Genomic DNA, 22652 nt, shown 5'->3' with positions numbered 1-22652 from the left:
CGCGCGGAAAAGCTAGCTATCATAATATTCCTTCCCAAAGATAGAAGTTATATCTAAGAACAGCGATTGTTAAAAAATAAACAAGAGGTATAATGTATGTAATGTAATTATGTAACCTAACTTAGACATTTCTTTGAAATCCTAGTTTTCCAAACTAGCGGTATCTACCGGTGGGGGTAGTTTAGTAGTTTGATCTCCTCAGCTGGGACGTCAGCATTGCAATGCACACTGGGGGCGGTCGATACGTCGGCGCGACTTGCGCGGTGTTGCCGCCCCCGCAACCCCGCCCCCGGCCCATCTTACCCCCCCTGACAGTTCCACATCGATTCGCGCACCCAATAATTAAGTGTCGAATTGCCCCAGGCTATATTCATCACGGTCCCCACATGTCGGAGCCCACGTGTTCGCTTGGTTGTTTTTCTTTGCCACCTAATCTCCCTATGAGTACTGGCTTATTGTAGCTTTTTTGCAATCACGGAATGGAGGACAGATTACAGGATAATGTCGAATGTATTTATGCATAGCTCGATTAAATAAGAAGAGTTTACCTAATTATTGTTGGTAACTCATTGAGATTGATTTAGGTGGCCAACAACAGTAGATCAGCTTTTTTAAAGGGCCTTTCACACATCGATTTTTTCCAAACCGTATGTATTATTGCAGTACATTTAAATTTAACAGCGCTTAAGAATTTAAGACCAATCTACAAACGTAAATATTATGTTCAAATTTTAAATTACCTACTTAAATATTTGAAAAAAGCGGAGCTGTGGTTAGTTGGGTAAGCGCCCTCTTTTCATGCCAGAGACGCGGTTTCGAATCCCGGCGCTGACATGTACTTACCATGTACCAATGAGTTCTTTGGAATTTAAGTACAATATAATAATACCATCGCTCTTACGGTGAAGGAAAACATCGTGAGGAAACCTGCACTTCTAAAAACGGCGATACGGCCCACGACCTATCACACGACAAGAGCATAATGTGTATTTGAAGAAAATGGGATACCTTACCTACCTATTTTGGTGTCGGCAATTAGGTTACTTTAGATAGAGGTACTTAAGTAAGTTATTATTTGTTCGTCCTTTTGCAGTTAGTTGGGATAGAAAAACCTACAAATTATGTTCCTTGCTTATAATCCATAAAGAAGAAGTTAAGTTCCTGTAGAAGAAAGTTATCCTATCTATAGGTACTTAACTGCGGAGTCTACTTTTGCATGTCGGAATACTCTAAAGTCTAGCATGACAGAAAACTAACGCACGAGAAATTTCATGCAATCAGAACAACGAGATCCAGTCGTGGTTAGTGCAGCCACAAGCTACTAGAGAGACCTCTCCAAAACATCGTTTTCGAAAAGTAACAGATAAGTTAGCCAGCTGTAGTTATGACCTATAAATACAAGGACTTTGTATTATAACAATGTTATACATATACAAAGCCCTTGCCTGTATATCGATATTATGTGAACGCAGCTTTACATTGTTGTACAGCCTGGCAAAAATAATAGAAAATAAAAAGAGGACACATTTAAATAAATAAAGTTCATAAAATAGTGATAGTTATCGATAAAAAAAAAACTATTTATTAAATTTTGTCCAAAATAAATAATAAACTCTAATAAATCTATTAAAAAAATCTAAAACAAATGTTTCAATTTTTACTATTTGTTTTGTTTTAGCTTTCTACTTATATTTGCCAGGCCGGCGGTACGCTGTACTACAAAATATAAATTCTACTCTGTTATCGTTTTTTTTTAATCTGTGACATTATGATGGCAACACCTAATGTGGCGGCCGCATCTTTCGTTTTCATGAAGTTGATTTCTCAAAACTAAATAAATTGATGTTTTCCTTTACATTCTTTAGATAATTTTAGTTCTTAGTGGAAATTTGAGTGTACCAATCAATATGACTTGGGGCTTTGTTACTTGTGGGCCTAATGAAGCTTTGGTGGTGTCAGGTATGTATTGCATTATTTTTCGATGTTTTACTATATTCTATTTTATTATTCTCTAATCATTTTGTATAATGTGGTTATCTAGATCCTGAATCTGATAAATATAATGCATTGCGTCTTTTGTCCTTTCCTAAAATGAATTATTTTGTCGCGTTTGTTTTGTCTGCCGCCGCCGCGAATTCCGAATAGTGGTCATCACATTAGTTGTTTTCCATAACTAGCATGCACTAAATTCAAGGTCTTGTTATATGGCAGATGAACAATAGGATAACAGTGTAGCATATTATTATGGTAGTCAGAAATTTAGATAGATAAATTATATACTTTGAATGGAATTCTAGTTTGATTTAATTCTATCAGTTTTGAATAAGATATTCTTAAATTATAAAGCACAACAATATTTCTGAGGACCTTTACCACCCTAAAGCATGAAGTTATCTAACATATCTCCTTCAGTCATAGATAGAAGCTGTAAAGTAAGATGAAGCGAAGCTAGCGATCAAAATTTACATAGTATGTAAACTAGCAAACATAAGATGCTGTGATCGTAATAAGATGGCATAGAAATGATGAGGTTGAACTACTCAGAACCAGGTAGGGTTTCGTTTTTCCCGACGTTTTTCTGTTCCCGGGAAAAGGGATTTTTTTTAATCCGGGTATTCCCGAACACGGAAACGAAACCCTAGAACCAGGTGACCTATTGATAAACCAGACAATAGATTTTTAATGGTTTCCAATTTCCCAGGCTGTGACTGTGGTTAACATTATTACAGATCCAGAATTAGAATTTGTTTTTCCATTTAAACATATGATTTATTATGCATTACCTACTGTATACATCTACAGTCTACTTGATCATTGAGGATTCTTTCAATCCAGCTAATATTTATACCTATTCACCTAAAATCATTCAATAGAATCAGTCTGGTTGTTTAAATTGTCTAAATTTACTGTGGTAAAACTATTAATGACTTACATTAAGATAGATACTCTTTATTTGTACCAAGAAAGAACAATAAGATGGTATCGCATTTGGATTACTAGTGTGCTAATTTCATTATTATTATTGTTTGTATTCTTGCAAAATATCACAAATAATATGCATGTTTAAGTCACTTATCTTGTTCAATAAACAAGATAAATAATTAATTATAATATTTTATTCCCTGAACAGGATGTTGTTACTCGAAGCCGCTGCTGGTGCCGGGAGGCCGAGCCTTCGTCTGGCCGGCGTTGCAGCGGGTGCAGCGGATATCACTCAACACCATGACCCTGCAGGTGGAGTCACCCACTGTCTACACCAGTCAGGGTGTGCCAATATCTGTGACTGGAATTGCTCAGGTAATTAAAGTCCACTTACATCTAAGATGTACCTATTATGCTCCTCTAGTCCTTACCCACATGAATATGGATGAGCACATCTGGTGGACTCACCTTGATGAACAATAATTGTATTCCTTTTCAGCCTTACAAAACATGCAGTATTTAATTGGGTATATTTTGCCCTTTCAAACAAAATGGACATAGATAAGAGACTCCTGCATACATATACCTACTTAATAGCCTGAAACAGAGTTGAGTCATCGCTGCTTTTAGTGACTGAGTCAAATTAGTGTCCCAGTTTATGTACTTTGCACTTTACTTAATTGGTTTAATCATCCATGTGGATGTTCAAGACCTAATGCTATCACATATGAATACAATGTGTTCTAGGCTGAATTTAGATGCAGACATTGTCTGTCGGATCATAAATGTGCCTGTGAAATGGCAATAGGCTGAGCGACTAATCTGGCTGTTTTACCTACCATGGAATAGGCAAAAAAAGGCGATCCCTTTACCCCTTTTAGCGTAAAGGGATTGCTTTTTTTCTTCTGTCAACCAGCTGTTCGCGAACTCGCTTTCTACTGGCCAAAAGAAGAAAAAGAGGTGATCTCTTTATGTTACGCTTATATGCGCGTTGACCTTTAATTTTCAATACAAGCAAAACCAACTCATACCAACACCTTAAAATCCACAATTCCAGGTGAAAATCCAAGGGCAGAACGCCGAGATGCTGCTGTCGGCCTGCGAGCAGTTTCTGGGCAAGTCAGAGCAGGAGATCCAGCACATCGCTCTGGTCACGCTCGAGGGGCATCAGCGGGCCATCATGGGCTCCATGACCGTGGAGGAGATCTATAAGGACAGGAAAAAGTTCTCCAAGCAGGTACAGTGGTTTTTTACATTATTGTTGAAAAACCTGATAATGACAGAATGTTGATGACAGAGAAAGAGGACATAACAAAAAAAACCATTGTTGATGCTAATCATCACAATTACATTGCAGCAGTTCACAACTGGACATAGATTGCTATGTAGGAGAGCTGAGATTCTGTCATCAGCATTCCCCATTCAGCCACTACATGCTATTTCTTCTATTGCAAAGTTTCATAACAGAACATTAAACTAAAGGTGTTATTCACGTGTACTGTAACATTTAAGATACGTCTTGCATTAAATTACAATACTACCTCCCAGAGTGACGAGTATTTTGTGTGTAATGTAATACTGATTCGACTTTATCACTACAAGCTTTAAGTGAACAAGAGCATTTTATCCTTAGTAATTAAAATTTTAATATGATCATTTTGATTCCAGGTGTTTGAAGTAGCCTCCAGCGACCTGATAAACATGGGCATCACAGTGGTCTCCTACACACTCAAGGACATCAGGGACGAAGAGGTAAGATAAATTTATATAATACAAGTCCAAGACTATCGACTCCTAAAGGAAAGCATCCACACGCAATAGACGCATCGCATTTTCTCCATATATTTATGAAATCCGTTTGAAGTGATACGTATGATATAGATAAGTGGACGCTTACCTTTAGAATTTCTTTCCACTAACTACATGGTTCTTAACTGTCCAGCACTCAAAAGTAGTGGATGAAGGCCATATTACTAACAACATACACATAAAATTGTACATGTAGCATGTCTTGTATGTAGAATAATATGTATAACACGATGTCCTTGGAACTATGTGTACTTCAGTAGTTTTTCACTTTATTAGAGTACTCCATTAAATGTAGTAGTTCCAGTATGCTAGTAATTGTAGGTATGTTGTGTTGTGTATGTTACATTTGCAACCAACAGGTGTCTTGTGGTATTTGTACATTATACCAGCTAAACCTTGCTAAAGTAATGTAATTTAGTTTTTTTTTTGGTCTGTGAACTGTCTTAACAAGCAAACCTGCTCTCCAACATTTATTTGATATTTTGTTCAAATAGTGATATTTGTGAAAACAAACAGTGCTAAAGTGTTTATTAGTGTCTGAAAACTGTGTGATAGTGTTATCTCCACACGAAACTTTAGGATTAAACCAAATTAGTGCTCACAAAATCACAATTCACATCTTAGTCACAAAAATATTTGAACTTTTTCTCCAAGTACCCTCAAATATTTTTTTACATAATGTCATTCCTCAGAACAATAACTCTTATATTCTGTGGATATGTCAGTGAAAACTAGGTGCTCTCATTGTGTTACCACACCATAATGATGCAGCATTCCCCACCGAAAAAGACCTTACTGGTGGAAGATCATAACACCAGCAGGGAAAATGATACCAGTGCAAAAAATATTACACCAAAAATTTCTATGCCGGTTTTTAAACCATCATCTGAAAATGTACCCCCTCAAGTAGATCTGTATACCAAAGTCAACCTTGATCCAGAGAACCAAACATCAACCAACGAAAATGATTGGCAAACCATACCCATCCTCCGCAATAGATATAAACGGAAGAAGCTCAACCAAACTCCATCTCCGGACAAGGAATTGCAGCTAGAGAATCGATATTCACCGCTTAAAATAGATGAAAATTCTAATAAAAACACCAAGGCTAAGCCCACAGTGAAGAAACCCCCACCAATTATACTTTATGGTATTCAGAACATCACAAAACTCAATGAGCTCATTGATGGAGTGTTACAAAAAACACAATACAATTATAAAATCGTCACTAAAAATCAGTTACGCATCACCTGCAGTGACATTGATTCCTACAAGAAGCTCCTAGACCTAGTTAGGGAAAAGGAACTTATAGGACACACATTCACTCAAAAAGACCAAAGACCATATCGGATTGTGATAAAAAACCTCCACCCATCTACACCAATTGAATCGATTAAAGAAGCTATCGAGAGCACTGGTAATAAAGTGAAAGGTGAAATTATCAATGCTAGATCTGGTTTAGATAAAACTCCATTATTCACATGGTTTGTAAACCTTGAGCCAAGTCCCAACAATAGTGATGTGAAGAAGCTGAAATACATCTACCATACCAGCATTACCATAGAAGACCCAATCCATAAGAAAGTTATACCGCAATGTAAGCGATGTCAACAATATGGACATACAAGAAACAACTGCATGCGTCCCTATCGCTGCGTCAAGTGTGCAGAAAATCACAGTACTACAGACTGCCCAATTAAAGATAGAAACACGCCAGCTACATGCGCCCTCTGCTTTCAAGACCACCCTGCTAACTACAAGGGCTGTAAAGTATTCCTGCAAATACAACAACGCAAAACTACTGTGAAGCCACACCAAAAAAATAGTGATAAATCATACGATACCCATGCTCCAAAAATACCAGCTAGTACCTACAACATTCCAGCTCCGAGTAAGAGCGAGAAACCACGCCGCACCTACGCATCAATAGCAGCCAATAAAGACGAAGAAAACACCCCAACAAAACTAGAAGAAATTCTCTCCAAACAAGCTGAAAAGCTAGACAAACTACTGGACCAGATGGGCTCGTTGATGAGTCTACTGACCACGCTAGTTACAAAACTAATAAATTAATGGCATCTTTAATAATAGCAACTTGGAACGCAAATGGACTATCAACCAGACAACAAGAAGTAGATGTTTTGATGAAAATGCACCATTTGGATATATTATTAATATCTGAGTCACGCCTAACAGAAAGTTCTCGAACTGATATATCTGGTTACCATACCTACCTAACAGCTCATCCAGATGACACGGGGCATGCAGGAACTGCTATTATAGTAAGGAACAACATTAAGCATCAATTACTGCCTAAATATCGAACAGCTCAGATACAAGCTACATCTATCGCGATTGAAGATCAATGGGGGCAGCTTACGGTGTCATCTATATATTGCCCACCAAAGAAAAATAGACAACCAGATCTGTCTGACACAGACTTTGATCAGTTCTTCCGGTCGCTGGGGAACAGATATATCGTAGGCGGAGACTGGAATGCAAAACACATTCACTGGGGTTCAAGACTTACGCTAACAAGAGGAAGAAACCTAAAAAATTGTTTAGACCGAAACAAATTAACTGTTCTAACAACCTGCTAACCTACTTACTGGCCTACTGACCCGAATAAACTCCCGGATCTTCTGGATTTCTTTGTATATAAAGGCATCTCAACCTACTACCTTAAAGTTGAAGGATGCTATGACAGCTCTTCGGATCATACACACGTAATAACAACTATAAGCACATCTGTTATAGAAAGAGCAAAATGCCCATATTTATGCAATCACAAAACAGATTGGGATTCGTATCGCCAATACCTAGAAGATCACACCAACCTCAACATTCCTTTAAAAACCGAAGAGGATATCGAAACTGCAGCCAACTACCTGACTCAAATCATTCAAAAGTCAGCTTGGTTAAACACTCCAGGCACTAGAGATCCCATAAAAAATCACGGTCGGTACAACATACCTCAAGAAGTGAGAAAAAAAGTACTGGAAAAAAGGCGACTCCGAAGGCAATGGCAGATCAGCAGACATCCAGAGCACAAAAAGGCTTTTAACAAAGCTGCAGCTGAATTAAAGGACTTCCTAGTTGAAATAGAGAATGACACCCTCCAACAAAAACTAGAGTCCCTCAACCCAATGTGTGATAATGAATATTCCTTATGGAAAACTGCTAAAACAACACTAAAGCCTCAACTTGCTCAATACCCATTAAAAACCGAAGACGGAAGTTGGGCGAGGACAGACACAGAGAGAGCTGAAGCTTACGCGGCGTTTCTGAAAAATGTGTTTAAACCTAATGAAGACCTCACATCAGACATTGTAGATGAAGAAGTCAAAAACTATCTGGAAAGTGATCTCCAACTCAGTCCACCTTTGGCTGCCTGTACCCCTTCTGAAGTACGTAGAACAATCCAGAATCTACAATTAAAGAAGGCGCCAGGTTTTGACCTTATAACCGCTGAAGTACTAAGACAACTACCAAAGAAAGTCATAACTCTCATAACAATTATCTTCAATAGCATACTGAGAACCGGGTATTTTCCGAACATCTGGAAAGTGTCCCAAATAACAATGGTGCTCAAAGCGGGAAAACCCCCACATCTTACGTCTTCCTACCGACCAATCAGTCTGTTACCAGTGCTCTCAAAAGTCTTCGAGAAAGTTCTTTCTGTGCGGCTAAAAGCTTGTATGGCAGAGAAGAAACTAATCCCAGAACATCAATTCGGATTCAGAAGCAATCATTCGACAGTGGAACAAGTACACAGAGTTTGTGAAAAAGTGAGAAACGCCCTGGAAAAAAAGCTTTATTGCTGTGGAGTATTTCTGGATGTACAACAGGCGTTTGATAAAGTCTGGCATAATGGCCTACTCTATAAAATAAAGAAGACCCTACCTCATAACATGTTCCTACTCCTGAAATCATACATTGAAAATAGGTCATTTTATGTGAAAATAAACGACTCTGTTTCCGACATGTATGATATACAAGCGGGGGTACCGCAAGGATCAGTCCTTGGGCCGACATTGTATATTATTTATACCAGTGATGTTCCTGTGTCAGAAACAGTGATGACTGCAACATTTGCAGACGATACTGCTGTACTTGCTTCAAGTGATAGTCCAGAGCAAGCATCAGCGACCTTGCAAACACACCTCAACAAGATACATGATTGGATGAAGTGTTGGAAGATCAAGGCTAGTGCAGCAAAATCCAATCATATAACTTTCACCCTAAGAAGGAAAGATTGTCCGGAGGTCAAATTTGGGAATGAGCGATTACCACATAAAGATACAGTGAAGTACCTAGGGTTTCACCTTGACCGGAGGCAAACTTGGAAAAAGCACATCCAGAAAAAACGCGATGAGCTGAACTACCGTTTTAGATCACTCCAATGGCTGCTCGGCCCGCAGTCAAGACTGTCACTAAACAATAAAATGCTTAATTACAAATCCATTTTAAAACCCGTCTGGACTTATGGTATACAGTTGTGGGGTACGGCAAAAAACAGCAACATTGAAATACTGCAAAGATTCCAAAATAATGCACTGAGGACTATAGCAAGAGCTCCCTGGTTTACAAAAACTGATGAAATACATGCTTACCTAGAAATACCTACTGTGAAAGAGGAAGTTAAGCATCTCACAAAAGCCTACAGAGACAGGGTAACAAATCATGAAAATGAGCTGGCGCGATGTCTAACACAGACAGAAATTACCCGTCGCCTTAAACGAAGCCACATCTGGGACAATTATTCAGTTGAATAAAACTGAATAAATTTTAATGAAGGACAGCCTATCAATGGAGAGGCCAGTTCTGCAAGTCACTCTACCGCTCAAAAGAACTGCTTATGGTCCAACGACTGATCGCATGTTAGAACAATCAAGGAACAAAAAAAAAATGTAGGTTAGTGTGAGTTATTTGTATGTTTCATTGCAAAATTGTAATTAAAGCACTCAAGTGTACTACATTTTTGTGACATAAATCCTAGTTAGTTGTGTTTTTACTATAATAATGTGTTTTGTGGACTTGTAGATGTATCTTCAGTATATCTTCTAGCTTTTCCTTTTCCATCTTTCCGTCAGGGAGCCAAGGTATGTTGCATGTGTGTAGGCTTTCCTCTCGTTTTATAAATGTTAGCTGCTAGCCTAGCACGGGGCGCAAGACACGCATGTCAAGATGTAAAAATAGTTCTCTTGCTGTCAAGGACGCGCATATGTTAGTGAGCACGATGCGAATTTTTGTCACGTGTCGATCTTGAGCCCCGTGCTATCCCTTCTGCAATAGATAAAACATTACAGACATCAAAAAGGGGCATGTATTACGTAGCATACAGTACCCTATTCTCCCACTATTCATCGTCTTCATCCTCTTTTATAAATATAATATATCCTCATTCGCTATTATTTAATTATGTATTTATGAATGCTTGTACTTTAGTGTTAGAAAGTTGATTGCCAAGCAATTATCATTATATTTATCGTTGATAAATGTGCTTTAAATTAGGCAGTATTATTAGTTATAGTGCAGCATGAATTTGGTGTGGATTTCATCAATCTTACTACTGAAATATTGTACCCTTAATTATCATGCACTGAATTACAATTTCTTGTGGTCAATCGCCAATTTGCAAGTACCTCAGTGCGAGCCCTATCAAATGTGTCTGATACATTATTTGCCGTTAGCTACTCTGCGTTTCTTCATATAACACATTATTAACCCTTTGACTGCCAATGGTATGTTCTTCTTATCACTGGCATGTCACTTACCAACGCAGCATTGGCGGCGTTCAATGTGTTAATAGTACTTTCTCCCCACAGGGCTACCTCAAAGCGCTGGGGATGGCGCGTACGGCCGAGGTGAAGCGCGACGCCCGCATCGGAGAAGCGGAGGCGCAGGCTGAGGCCAGGTAATTGCTATTTACTTACTTCTTTTATACCTTGTGAGGACCCTTGACAGGAACAAGACTCTTAAATTTTCTGTTCTTCGACCTTTTTTCAGTACATCATCATGATAATTATTGATAATGAAACATTTAATCACACATTCATACATTCATTTGAACCGACATGGACTTATTTTAAAGTTTGGTTAGAATGTTAGAAGATTTGTGACTTTATTCATTGGCACAATGCTTGTCATTATTCAATTCAATTCAATCATTTATTGGTAATAACTTAATATTTTTTTTCATAGGTACCTATAGGTAATTGTTATTAGGTTGAACTTAAAACGTTTATCTCGATTCCACAGTAAGCAAAATGTCTCAAGTATTTACCTTCGTGTTTTTGTGACACTCCATCTACTCCGCACATTATTTATCAAAGCGCAATTCCACAGGATAAAGGAAGCCATGGCGGAAGAGCAGCGCATGGCGTCGCGGTTCCTGAACGACACGGACATCGCCAAGGCGCAGCGCGACTTCGAGCTCAAGAAGGCCGCCTACGACGTGGAAGTGCAGACTAAGAAGGTGAATATAAAATAATCATGAAATACTCCTTTTGGACTTTAGATAAAAGATAAAGTACTGAAAAGTTATAGCACAATGGACGACATAATTACTAATAGTAAGGTAACCTATACCTTGTTTCACGGGGAAAGACATCTGACATAACACTTATTACATTCGAAAAAGGGTAGTTTTTGTTTGTATCAGATGTCTTTCCCCGTGAAATGGAATATAGGACCTGAAGATAGTCTTCTTAGCTGGTCGGTGGCTAACACTGGAGCTCAATGAATATAAGTACTTCATCTGTTCTCTGCTAGAGAAGCAACTACTTATGTTCCCGGTAGGGCCATTTATGACCCATAAATTAGCGATATTCGGGTTCGTTATGTTCGATCACTAAATAGGGTCCGTCGAAAAGTCGAAAGGTACCTGAAATTTCTCGGCATTGTGTGGCATTGATTCTACTGAATTGTCCGATTGCAATATAAACATAGCTCAGCATAATGTAAAATAGTCTTTTGAAATAGCCTTCGAGACAATTATTAAATGTGTCCTTTGAATGAAGAAAGCTCCAGTACAACACGTGGAAATAAAAGGTCGTTTATAACTCTTCGGTGGGAACTAGACACCTGGCTTAAAGGCGAAGTCATGAAGTATACTATTTATAGCTATGTTAATATTGACTTAGCTATAATGAGCTCGTGACATCTCATTCTTATGGTAGCACTCAACTACCTCTCAAAATTTTATAAAAGGTTACGTCGTCGCTCCTACGTTGCTTTAGCGCGACATAAACTTTCCGTTATACGCGTCTCTATGCTAGTTTGCTGGCTATTTTATCATAATATATGTATAAAGAACTGTTCTGGATGTGGCCACGCGCATGGCGCCGTTTAGATGGGCTTTTTTCATAATACATTTTTATAAGACTCACTCCCTTTCATCTTACTGTATTACTTTTCAACAACCTATACTATTTTATAACCTCACCACCCTACAGGCGGAAGCGGAGATGGCTTACGAGCTGCAAGCGGCTAAAACCAAACAACGCATCAAGGAGGAACAGATGCAGATAGCCGTTGTGGAACGCACGCAGGAGATCGCCGTGCAGAAGTGGGAGGTGCAGCGCCGCGAGAAGGAGCTCGAGGCCACCGTGCGCAGGTAACGTGACTGTGTGCGCAGGTGCGGTGATAGTGTGCGCAGGTAGAGCGATAGTGTGCGCAGGTAACGTGACAGTGTGAGCAGGTGAAGTGACAGTGTGCGCAGGTAGAGTGACATTGTGCACAGGTAACGTGACAGTGTGCGCAGATGTACCGTACTCATCTGGACCTCTGCGTTAGGCCTCTCCCAGCATGCATACTCATACTTGATGGTCAAGCCCCATACTTACAAAAACTACTGGATGCCTGGATAGATGGTGACCCGTCAGCGGTACAGAAATTCGCGTTTAGTTTCCAGCCTCCTCCTATATCTTTGCCCTCCAAAGATTGTCTTGAAAAATCGCTTTAAGCGATAAGATTAAAACTTTTGTATGTAACTAGTTTTCTTTTTGTGTACAAATAGAGAATATTCTATCTATGTATTCTAACCCCTCGTCTGTCTCCATGTCTATCTATTTTAACCCCTCGTCTGTCTCCCTCAGGCCGGCGGAAGCGGAGAAGTTCCGTCTGGAGAAGCTGGCGGAGGCGCACCGGCTGAAGACCGTGCTCGAGGCCGAGGCCGAGGCGGAGGCCGTGAGGGTGCGCGGGGAGGTATGTGCCACTCTACATGTGCACTTTACTATACTTAGCCCCAGTTTCACCATACTCTGTTAGATCATAACAAGGGATTAGTTGTTGACTTTTGACACATCTGTCAAGAATTTAATATGGTGTTAATGATATAACAGACTATGATGAAACTAGGCATTACTCTTTTTTTAACAGTCGAGTACTGAGTATTTCTAATGCACATTTTCATATAGGTTAGATGGGTCCTTGTCAGGACTAATAGCAATAGCAATATCAGTACCCGTCTGTTAAAAAAATAAAATATAACCTCAGAAGTTTTCTACAACCAAGACAGTCTTGGTCCTTGAGAGTTTTTTATTGTATCTATGCCTGGAAACTAGACAGCAGGTACCTAACGTATGTAAATAATCTTAAGCTGTATTATTAACACCCTCATATAATTATATATTTCATAATTAACTCTAAGTATTCAAAAGTTACTTTTGCCTAAACAACATCGTACACTTTTGTAACATTCATTCAATCTGTAATTTCCATACTCACATCTCACTTAATTCTATTTCCCCAGGCCGAAGCGTACGCCATCAAGGCGAAGGCGGTGGCTGACGCTGAACAGATGTCGAAGAAGGCCGAGGCATGGAAGGAGTATGGATCCGCCGCCATGGTCGACATGATGCTGGATACGCTACCCAAGGTCAGTTAACCTTAACCTACCTTTTGCCACCCAGTAGTCGCGATATGCTGGCCACCGACAGAGAAAGATAGAAGCTCCTGGTGTTAGCCCCAGACTCCTCTGAGGAGTAGAGAGAGGGAGGGAATGAAGAAATCACGATATCGCGCCTTACGACAATAGATTTCTATATCGTATCTGATCTTCACGGGATTCAACCGTTTAAGATAGATATATAGATATATTCTGACAATTGAAACTTGGCAACGGGCAAAAGATGGAAGGTTCTTTTAATTTTTCTTTTACTGGTATCCCTAAACTGGCCTTAACGAATGAAGAAGAATAAGACGGGAATAGAGTAACAATTGTTTCCTTAACAAACTTTCTTGGGGGTCGCACTTCTTAATTATTCTAAACTTGAGATTGAAAGCTAAAAAAATTTAAAATGACTGGTTAATGGCAAATAAAGTGTGAATGGTGGCTTAGCTAATCGATTTCAGGCATTAATCCATATAGTGTTGACCTTGCATTCATTCGCGATAATAATCCTCAAAATACAAGATATTTAAAGCCAATTTTTACACGAAACACAAAACAGCTAAATACACAAATTACATGATAATTTAGCATGAATAGATATATTAATCGTAATTATAATAATTTTATACATTCTTATTAATTTTTTGGCTTGTTTGTTATTAAGTTATGTGTTATTATTGTTTCATTTGATGATCGCCGGGTTTATTACCATTTATAGTTATATTTTTTTACTTTTAACGTTTTAGCAACGTACTTTTTATTCTATTCTACAAGGTATTTGTTTGATACCTATAAAATGCTGCACACGTAGGTTTCGGCTTAGTATACCTTTTTTGCAACACCGTACCTACTATAACCTACCTTCCAACACTACCCGACAGGTGGCAGCGGAGGTGGCGGCGCCACTGTCGCAGGCGCGCAAGGTGACCATGGTGTCGTGCGGCGGCGGCGAGGTGGGCGCGGCCAAGCTGACGGGAGAGGTCATGGGCATCGTCACTTGCATGTCGCAGTTAGTTCGCGATGTCACCGGCGTCGATGTTTCTAAGGTAAGAGTGTAGGTGTGGTAATTGTTAGGGTTGATGAATTTACTGTGTTAGTCACACACGGCATCGAGCCACAACCAAAGCGATGGTAAGGTTTCCGGACTTTTTGTTGGCTATTTCACAGTATAAAATTGATTTATTACCTGTTAATTATAATAAAATAATATAAATAGGTTGGGATCTAAACGTAACAAGAATTTCTTACATATACTAACTACTAAAATCACATCCTTAATTCGTAATTTAATAACGCCATACTAAGGCGTTCATCTTTAGACTATTAAAACACAATAGTAGGTATTTTTTGTGGCTTAATGAGCACAATATTATAAAACTTAGGGTCAGGTGGGTTAAGACGAACACCCCCTTACCTTAAGTTTTTTCCTCGTTATCAATACATTACACGTACATCATTAACCGGGCAGTTCTTCTTTTTAACCTACATAACTTAGTCTCCATCAGTTGTGAAGAAAAAAACATGAATTTTACAAATATGTATTTATTTATTTATATTTCAGCGTGCATTGTACAAAAAACACAACGGCTGTGCACGTTTACAAAAATATAAATTTATATTTTTGTATTTAAAATTACGTTACAGAGTGGTAAATCCGCGTGACAGAGGAGTATTTCATACGAATCTTGGCTGTCTCCCGCCACTTCATCCTGCGCATATTCGATAATGTTACAAAAAATATATATGACAACATAAAATATAAAAATTTATTTAAACTCCAGAAGATATTACCTATTTAGTAAAACAAAATATATATTTTTAAATGATTTCTGAAATATTTAAAAAAATTGTTGAAAATTTGTCTCTTACTACCTAATGTTTTAGTAGTAACATTCTGTCACGTAGGTTGCCATTTAAAATATTTGTTTGAGCCACTCGTCCTTATTGCCATCGATCTGAGTTTAAGGTCTCCTTTTCCCCTTGGTAAGATTTCCCCTTTGAGATCCAGACACCGCGTATCGGCCACCCGCAAAGTGTGACAGGAGGTGCGTGTGTTTATTCGGCGACAGCTTCGTCACGTAGGTAATTGTTAAAATAAAATACAATGAAATTATTATTTTGTTATTTACTCATTGGTAATAACAATTACTTTGAAATCAACATGTGAATATTACACTTTATGTTACTGTTTAAATGCTAATCGACTTTGCAACACATTTTACCCCTCTGTCACACGACAAATCTGTCACATTTTTACCAAACACTCCAACCTGAGAATATTCATCAAAGAAAAATTGAAGAGAAACTACACGTTTTGGTTAAAGTAGGAAGCGAAAGGAACGTCCAATACACTTGCGCTTCATTAATAAAAAGTTTCGTTAGTGAAAAAGCTAATTTCGTGCTATTGTTCTCAAGAACAGACGATGAATGTGGTAGACTGTTTAATATGGTGGAGAATGATTTATCGGATGTTTGATGATAACATTAAAGTCCTTCCAGCTTCTAAGGTAATTAAAAAAGGAAAGAGTATTTTTTTCAAGTTCTAAGAGCCACTGCTGTATTTTCGAAATATGGCTGATTAAAACTTTAACTAATTACGTAATTTTCATTATGTTACTTAAATTTTAGGTTGCCTAAAATATTAATTGTGCAGATAAACATTATTTTATGTAGTTGGAACAAATTTGTCCTTTAAGTTCCTGAAATACGGATATTTCACTCTCCAGAGGTTCTCAAGTGTGATTTCATTAGTTATACTAATAATAAAGATATCTCCAGTAAATTTTTTGACTAACTTGAAACCATAATGATTTATATGTAAGTTACTAAATTATTATTTTTAAATAAAACTGTTTTATTCCAAAACGCTGCCGCATATTTAATATAATAACAACTATGTCACATCGTTTACCACTCTGTAACGATTGGTGTCTCCTGGTAGTCAACTTATTTTTGGTCGTTTATATGTTATGTTATAAATAGTGCAACTTTGGAAAAATCATATTAAATTTAGTCATTGATGTTAACGTCTATGCTGTTAATTTTTTACTGTAATTAGTAGCGAAAAAATATTTATAGCAAAAACAAGCTTCATTTTAGCTGAAATTGTGACAGAGTGGTAATAACTACTTAATAAATATTTTGTTATAACTAAAAATCCATTCTTTCATATGTTTTCTAAAATTGTATTTTGTTTATTAACGTATCAAAAAAGTTTCATTTTAATCGACGAAGACTATTTCGTTAAAATAAAATAAAAGATTCTGTGACGAAGGTGTAATTTTCTTTGCCTTATCCACGTATTATGTTCTGAAAATCTTGAAAAAATACTTAAACTTCGCGGCCAACCACCTTTTTCTATAGAATAGAAATGTAGCTATCATAAAAATTATAAGAGTTCACCAAAAAGCTAAAGTTATTTTTTTCAAATTCGGGATAATTTTTTATCCATTATGTAGGTTAAAAAGAAGAACTGCCCAACCATCTCTGTCCTTCTAATTCTTCCAACTTGATATATTATAGCTGATCCGTTATTGAATTAAAATTAAAATAAATAAATCTTTGTTTACTATTAATATTGTTTAAAAGGATTCTACAGAATAATCAGCTGTAATGTATTAGATTTGCTATGTGTATTGGGGCTATTATCATCTTCCCTTACTGTCTTAAATGTGCCTTTGTATATAAAAAGCTTTTCTACATTTTTGCTAAGAAAATATACCTTTCACACTAACAAAGTAATTCTTGGCAACTATGTAACTGAGTTAAATATAAATGTTTATACACAGTATTCGTCCTAAAACTTCTAAAAGGAAAATGTGACAGCCCATACGAAATCCATTAGAAGACTAATAAATTAAATCTTTATTGTTTTATCCTAGATCTTACTAAATGATATCATAAAAAGTTCCCTTCATTACTGTCACATACTTCCTTTGTTAATCTATGTTCAGCACAAGAATTGGAAAGTGAAATCCGTGCTGAAAATACTCAAAAACACCTTTCAGCTATAACATTCATTCCAAATACATGAAGTTCTCGTCTCGGTATTAAATTAACTTCACTTTCCAATTACCGTGCTCTGTAGCGAGCATTAGATATGCCACGTGAAGTTATCGATACCAATATATGCTAATGTTGATATTAACTACAATAACAGCGCTTGTTTTCTAAATAATAAAGTATTTGATAACTTTACTTGTGTATGCTCGCTGCACTGTCACCACCTTATCTATCCCTGTGACGTTTTAACATTATTCAATTGCTTTATTCCTCTGCAAATCATCAATCTATCACGCTAAAAATTATTCGTCTTGGGCCAGATAAGTTGGTTTTACTGTTGTATTTTTCCAGGGTGGAATATTATCAGTGACGATCCCGTTGCCAGGCATAATGTACTCAACATAATGAGCAACTTTCACTATCGAACCGGCACTGAAATGTCGATTACACTGATCTGCTACCATACCACCACCGAACAATAGTCATCAACAAAACTTCAGCTGCATTGCTTATCAAATTTGTATGGATCTGACACATGTTTGACGGATAAGCGATGCTGCAAAGATTGTCGGTCAGATCTGGTAAACAGGTGGCAACGGTAACCGCCCTTATAACATTCCACCTGGTATGAATGTTGCACCTCTGTCGCTATTTCCCACTAACACCGCCGCTTGGCCCGTGGCAGGCGATCCACACTGAACAGGCTACGCCAGCGCCTCTGCCGTCGGCGCGGGGCGATGGGAAAAAGAGCGCGCGATAACGTGACAGGAACTGAAGAGGTGGGTGTGGTCGTTCATTGTTAACGACACCCCCTAAAGGGGTTTACACGATAAGAGTGTGAACCGGATAGAGGCAGCCGAGCATCTAGTACGGGTTTTAAAGTTTTCGAAAATGAAAAAGGTTTTGGTTTTCTTCTGTCATCTGCATATCAGTCAAAAGTTGCATGATAGTTTCCGCTAGAGGCGCCACTTTGTATTCGAGAAAACGTAAACTTTTATAGTTTCCGACAATCTAACAAAACTGTACTAGACACTCTTAAGAAAATGAAATGGTTTTTAGTTTTCGTCAAACTATCAAACCTGTACTAGATTGGGCCTGGAATTTGATCAAGCTCTATTTTTAATACGAGCTGGTTGCACCGTCCTGAATATGATGATGATGATGATGAATACTCTTATCGTTTAAACGCCGCAAAAATTACACCCCTAGGGTATAGATGACTATAAGCATTTTTGTAAATACACCGCTGACAGTATAATTAATAAATATTTATTTTTAAAAAGACGTTATTTGTATTTTTACTCATAAATTGATGATACTTATCGTGTTATTCTCCTACATTACGATGGCGTAGTTAGCAAATGCTTTTTGTCAATTACATCCCAGGTGTATAGTTGACAATGAACGGGTTTGATCGCCTCAAAACGTTTGTTAAAACGTTTTTTATTTGGATTAAATTGATATAATATTGTAGTTATGTTGGCTTTTATAGAGTCGGTACTGCAATACGTTATTTTTATATTTTGATAAACATAATAATTATTATTATACCTCTTCAGCATGTCTTTGTAATATTTAATTATGTTCTCAATGCTTTTAGCTGTCTTTCATATTAGAATTTATTGTTATCAATTAATCACACCCCGCAAATCTTAGGCCATTTCAATTTCTTTTCATAACCCACGTACAGTGCCACAAACTTATCTGTTCCGGTGGTATCTCACGTAATTTTCTAATATTTCTTCATTCTATAAGATTTTAAGCTTTCCAGTAGTGGTAATTCGCTCTTGTGGTTTTAATAAACCCATCTAATCTATATCAGTATATAATTCATTTGTAAATAATGAGATATGGATCAATTTAGTTCGCTGTCACCGGAACAGATAAGTTTGTCTGTACCTAATAACTGAAGTAATGAAGCCGATTCAAAATTAAACACATTGCTAGGTACTGTCAATAATTTAATAAGTGCGTAGAACAATCACATAAAAAATAGTACTTTTTTAGCACGATGTAATATTATCTGTTAAATACTCAGAAATAATCACACATGTAAAGATAAAGTCACATTCCATAATAATTTAACAAGAAACCTACTATGGTCATAACAAGCGAAGTTTGTAAGAGTGCTATGTGTACAAAAAAAACCTAAGCTGTTTATATGGCTGATACTTTTCTTTCAATTAAAGAAAATTATATATTTCGTGGATGGAAATTGATTAAGCCTTTGTTTGACCCTCAACTATAGTGAATTGATTTCTGATTACATCATTATTTATTTACAGGGAATGCGTACGCTGTGAAGAGATTAAAGAATTTCATTTTTGTTCAATCCTGGTGTTTCAACATTGAAGATGTGTACCATTTTACCAATAGGTATTTATATTATAAGTTTCAAACATTTAGAAACAATGTTCACACTGAAATTTATATTCATAATAAGTATAAGTTACTGTTTTACTTTGACAAAGTCCAACGTAATTTACTCTTAAATGAAAAACTATATTACAGATATATTATCTTATCTCGAGGCATTTAATGAACTCAAACAAATAATATTTTTATCCACTGCAAAAATATATAAAAAAGTAACTAACTACTTAAACATAGATGATGTATTATTGTATTTATCTATATGGGGCTGCAGAAATGCCTGAGACAACGCGATGCCATCTTTAAGAATTATACGGCAAGAAAAAAAATACATTTACGTAAATCAAACACCTATACTATATTTTCTTAAAAATTCAAATAACTATTAATATTTGTGTATTTTATCTGTGAATATGCTCATTCCCACCGTTCAATTGGCCACACTACGCTCTCCACCATTTATTTTCTATTTGAATATAGAATTAAATTAAAAATATATAGCATGAATGTATTTAAAAAGTCACGTTATAACTAAAAGTCCCCGTTTCATACAGAGCGTAATGTGGCCAGACAGTGTTTGTTAATTTAGTGTAATAAATATATACACGTGTCACAATAATTTCAATCCAATTCAAAAATATTAATAAAATTATACTATTAGCGAGTGTGAAGTAAATAATCCCGCTTTACTCCCGTCGTTTGCTGAAAATACTATAATTGTTTATTATATCTGCAAATAAGAGAGTTTGGTCAAATGCGCGAAACGTTACCTATAAATTGTGTGTGCTATTTAAAATAATTAGTATATTCTCTCTTGATATGCTGTGACTTTCAAAACTAGGTACCTGAATATTTTAGGTCACTTATTTACATAGGTAAAATACTAGAATTGACCTAATAAAAGCTATTTTGAAATTGGATTGAGATCTTGTTTAGCCTCCAGAATTTAGAATCTGGATGTGTTTCTTAACATCTTGGTAAATATTAGGTTAATGACGTCATTAATGTGCGGAACCATTTAATTCCATAAATACCTTATAATACTCGTATTAATTTAATTTTCATTTTTTATACATTATTATTACCTCATCTTAAGTGCTAATTTCACCATTCTCTGTTAGAGCATAACCAGGGAGTAGTGGTTAACTTTTGACACATCTGTCATGAATTTTATATGGAGATGACGTTTAATTTATAAATCAATCCCTGCCGGTTAGATAACCGAGAATGGTGAAATTGGCACTAATAGTGCTACAATAATCTTGCGATTAAGAAAATGCTATTATTCGCATAGATTACATCGGGTCTAGAGAGCTTTCCTAACAATTTAAATGTAAATTGCAAAGGAATGGTTTTTAAGACAACTATTTCTTTAGCAAATTTTTTAATAAAGTAAAATTGATTCAATGCAAGCACTTAAATCAATTTAAGGATTGATAATCCTTGATTTTCATAATTTCAGTGTATGCTTACAATAACAGGGTGCATCTGCACAAGTAGAATCTCTTTAAATTCTTTGGTATTCCTATGCTTATCGGTCACGCTAACACAGTCCAATCAAATTTCGCTCACTAGTCATTTTGAGCCATCTATGTTTTTTTTTACTAATATTTATTGATTTTAACTGTGCTAAATTATATTTTTTGATCCCTTCAGGGTCGAATTCTTTAAATAAGTGGTTCGATACGTTGTGACGTCATTAACTTAATAAGGCTACATGTCTTTTATGAATAAAGTATTAAAAAAAACTTTCGACCAATCGCCTAAATTCTCTCCCATTTGTAGTGGTTTACCAATGACTGTTATATAAAAAATGAATCCTATATTTTTTTATTTAGCTAGACTGTCATTAGGGTAAAATAAATATTTGGTGTTCAAAAATACAGATGACTTCCTAGTTTTTAACTAGCGCATTTGTAGTTCATAGGCATATTGTATATGTCTGTTTTCTATACCTACTTTATACGGGTGTATAGTTTTACATTGCGTTTGAGAAGTTTGCAATAGGGAAACATTTTTCGGCCTTTATTTATAATGTAAATGTTTATAGTAGATCGTTTTTCTAAATCTGTAAAATTAAATAAGATATTACTTGTAATCTGTAAAACTGTTCAAAAATCTGTCTAAAAACTAAATTTATAGGTCTGCTATAATGCTCCCAGATCCGCAAAATACAAAAAAATATTAATCGCTCAAAATCTAAAAAAGTTACAGTACTATTTATAGCAGGCCTGTACATTTGTACAATGCTAAGTATACATTCTTCTCCGCCGTTATAACAATACATGTTAGGAATGTATTTCTTCAAAGAAACTTCATAATAGTCGTTGTATGTATTATATAAAAACTTATAATATTATTTATGGTATAGTCCCTTTGCCGGTGTTGTGGTAGAATATTTGTAATGCGTAATCATAAGTGTTTATTAATTTTATGACCAAAGATTGATTCTAGCATTATTATTGCTGCACACACACAATAATTATTTTCTTCTAATTAAATCAATGTTGCAAATCACATCAATTTGAGCGTTAATAATATCTAATATTGCTAACACTTATATTCGATAACTATATTGTTGAATCAACTCATTTACTATGAGCAATTTTAACTATGATCGATGGATCAGTCTCCTGAATCAGAATGGCCC

General features: G+C 36.4%; 1 protein-coding gene across 2 annotated transcripts; it reads left to right on the top strand.

Annotated features, from left to right (window-relative positions):
• The first annotated feature begins 1776 nt into the window (after positions 1–1776).
• LOC105388134 (flotillin-1) lies at positions 1777–20922 on the top strand. 2 transcript variants are annotated; one of them, XM_048632531.1, is made up of 12 exons: positions 1777–1959; positions 3131–3297; positions 3980–4159; positions 4591–4674; positions 10560–10648; positions 11080–11209; positions 12189–12349; positions 12831–12939; positions 13487–13612; positions 14509–14673; positions 18315–18408; positions 19915–20922. In XM_048632531.1, the coding sequence occupies exons 1-11, from the start codon at positions 1908–1910 to the stop codon at positions 18387–18389; spliced, it is 1338 nt and encodes a 445-aa protein (XP_048488488.1). In that variant the 5' UTR covers positions 1777–1907; the 3' UTR covers positions 18390–18408; positions 19915–20922. The 2 variants fall into 2 exon arrangements, with proteins under 2 accessions (XP_048488488.1, XP_048488489.1); XM_048632532.1 differs by lacking the exon at positions 18315–18408.
• Positions 20923–22652: the final 1730 nt, after the last annotated feature.

The sequence above is a fragment of the Plutella xylostella genome, chromosome Z (genome assembly GCF_932276165.1).
Source record: "Plutella xylostella chromosome Z, ilPluXylo3.1, whole genome shotgun sequence".
Taxonomy (NCBI): domain Eukaryota; kingdom Metazoa; phylum Arthropoda; class Insecta; order Lepidoptera; family Plutellidae; genus Plutella; species Plutella xylostella.
The sequence above is the reverse complement of the archived record's forward strand: the minus strand, read 5'-3'. Positions and strand labels throughout refer to the sequence as shown.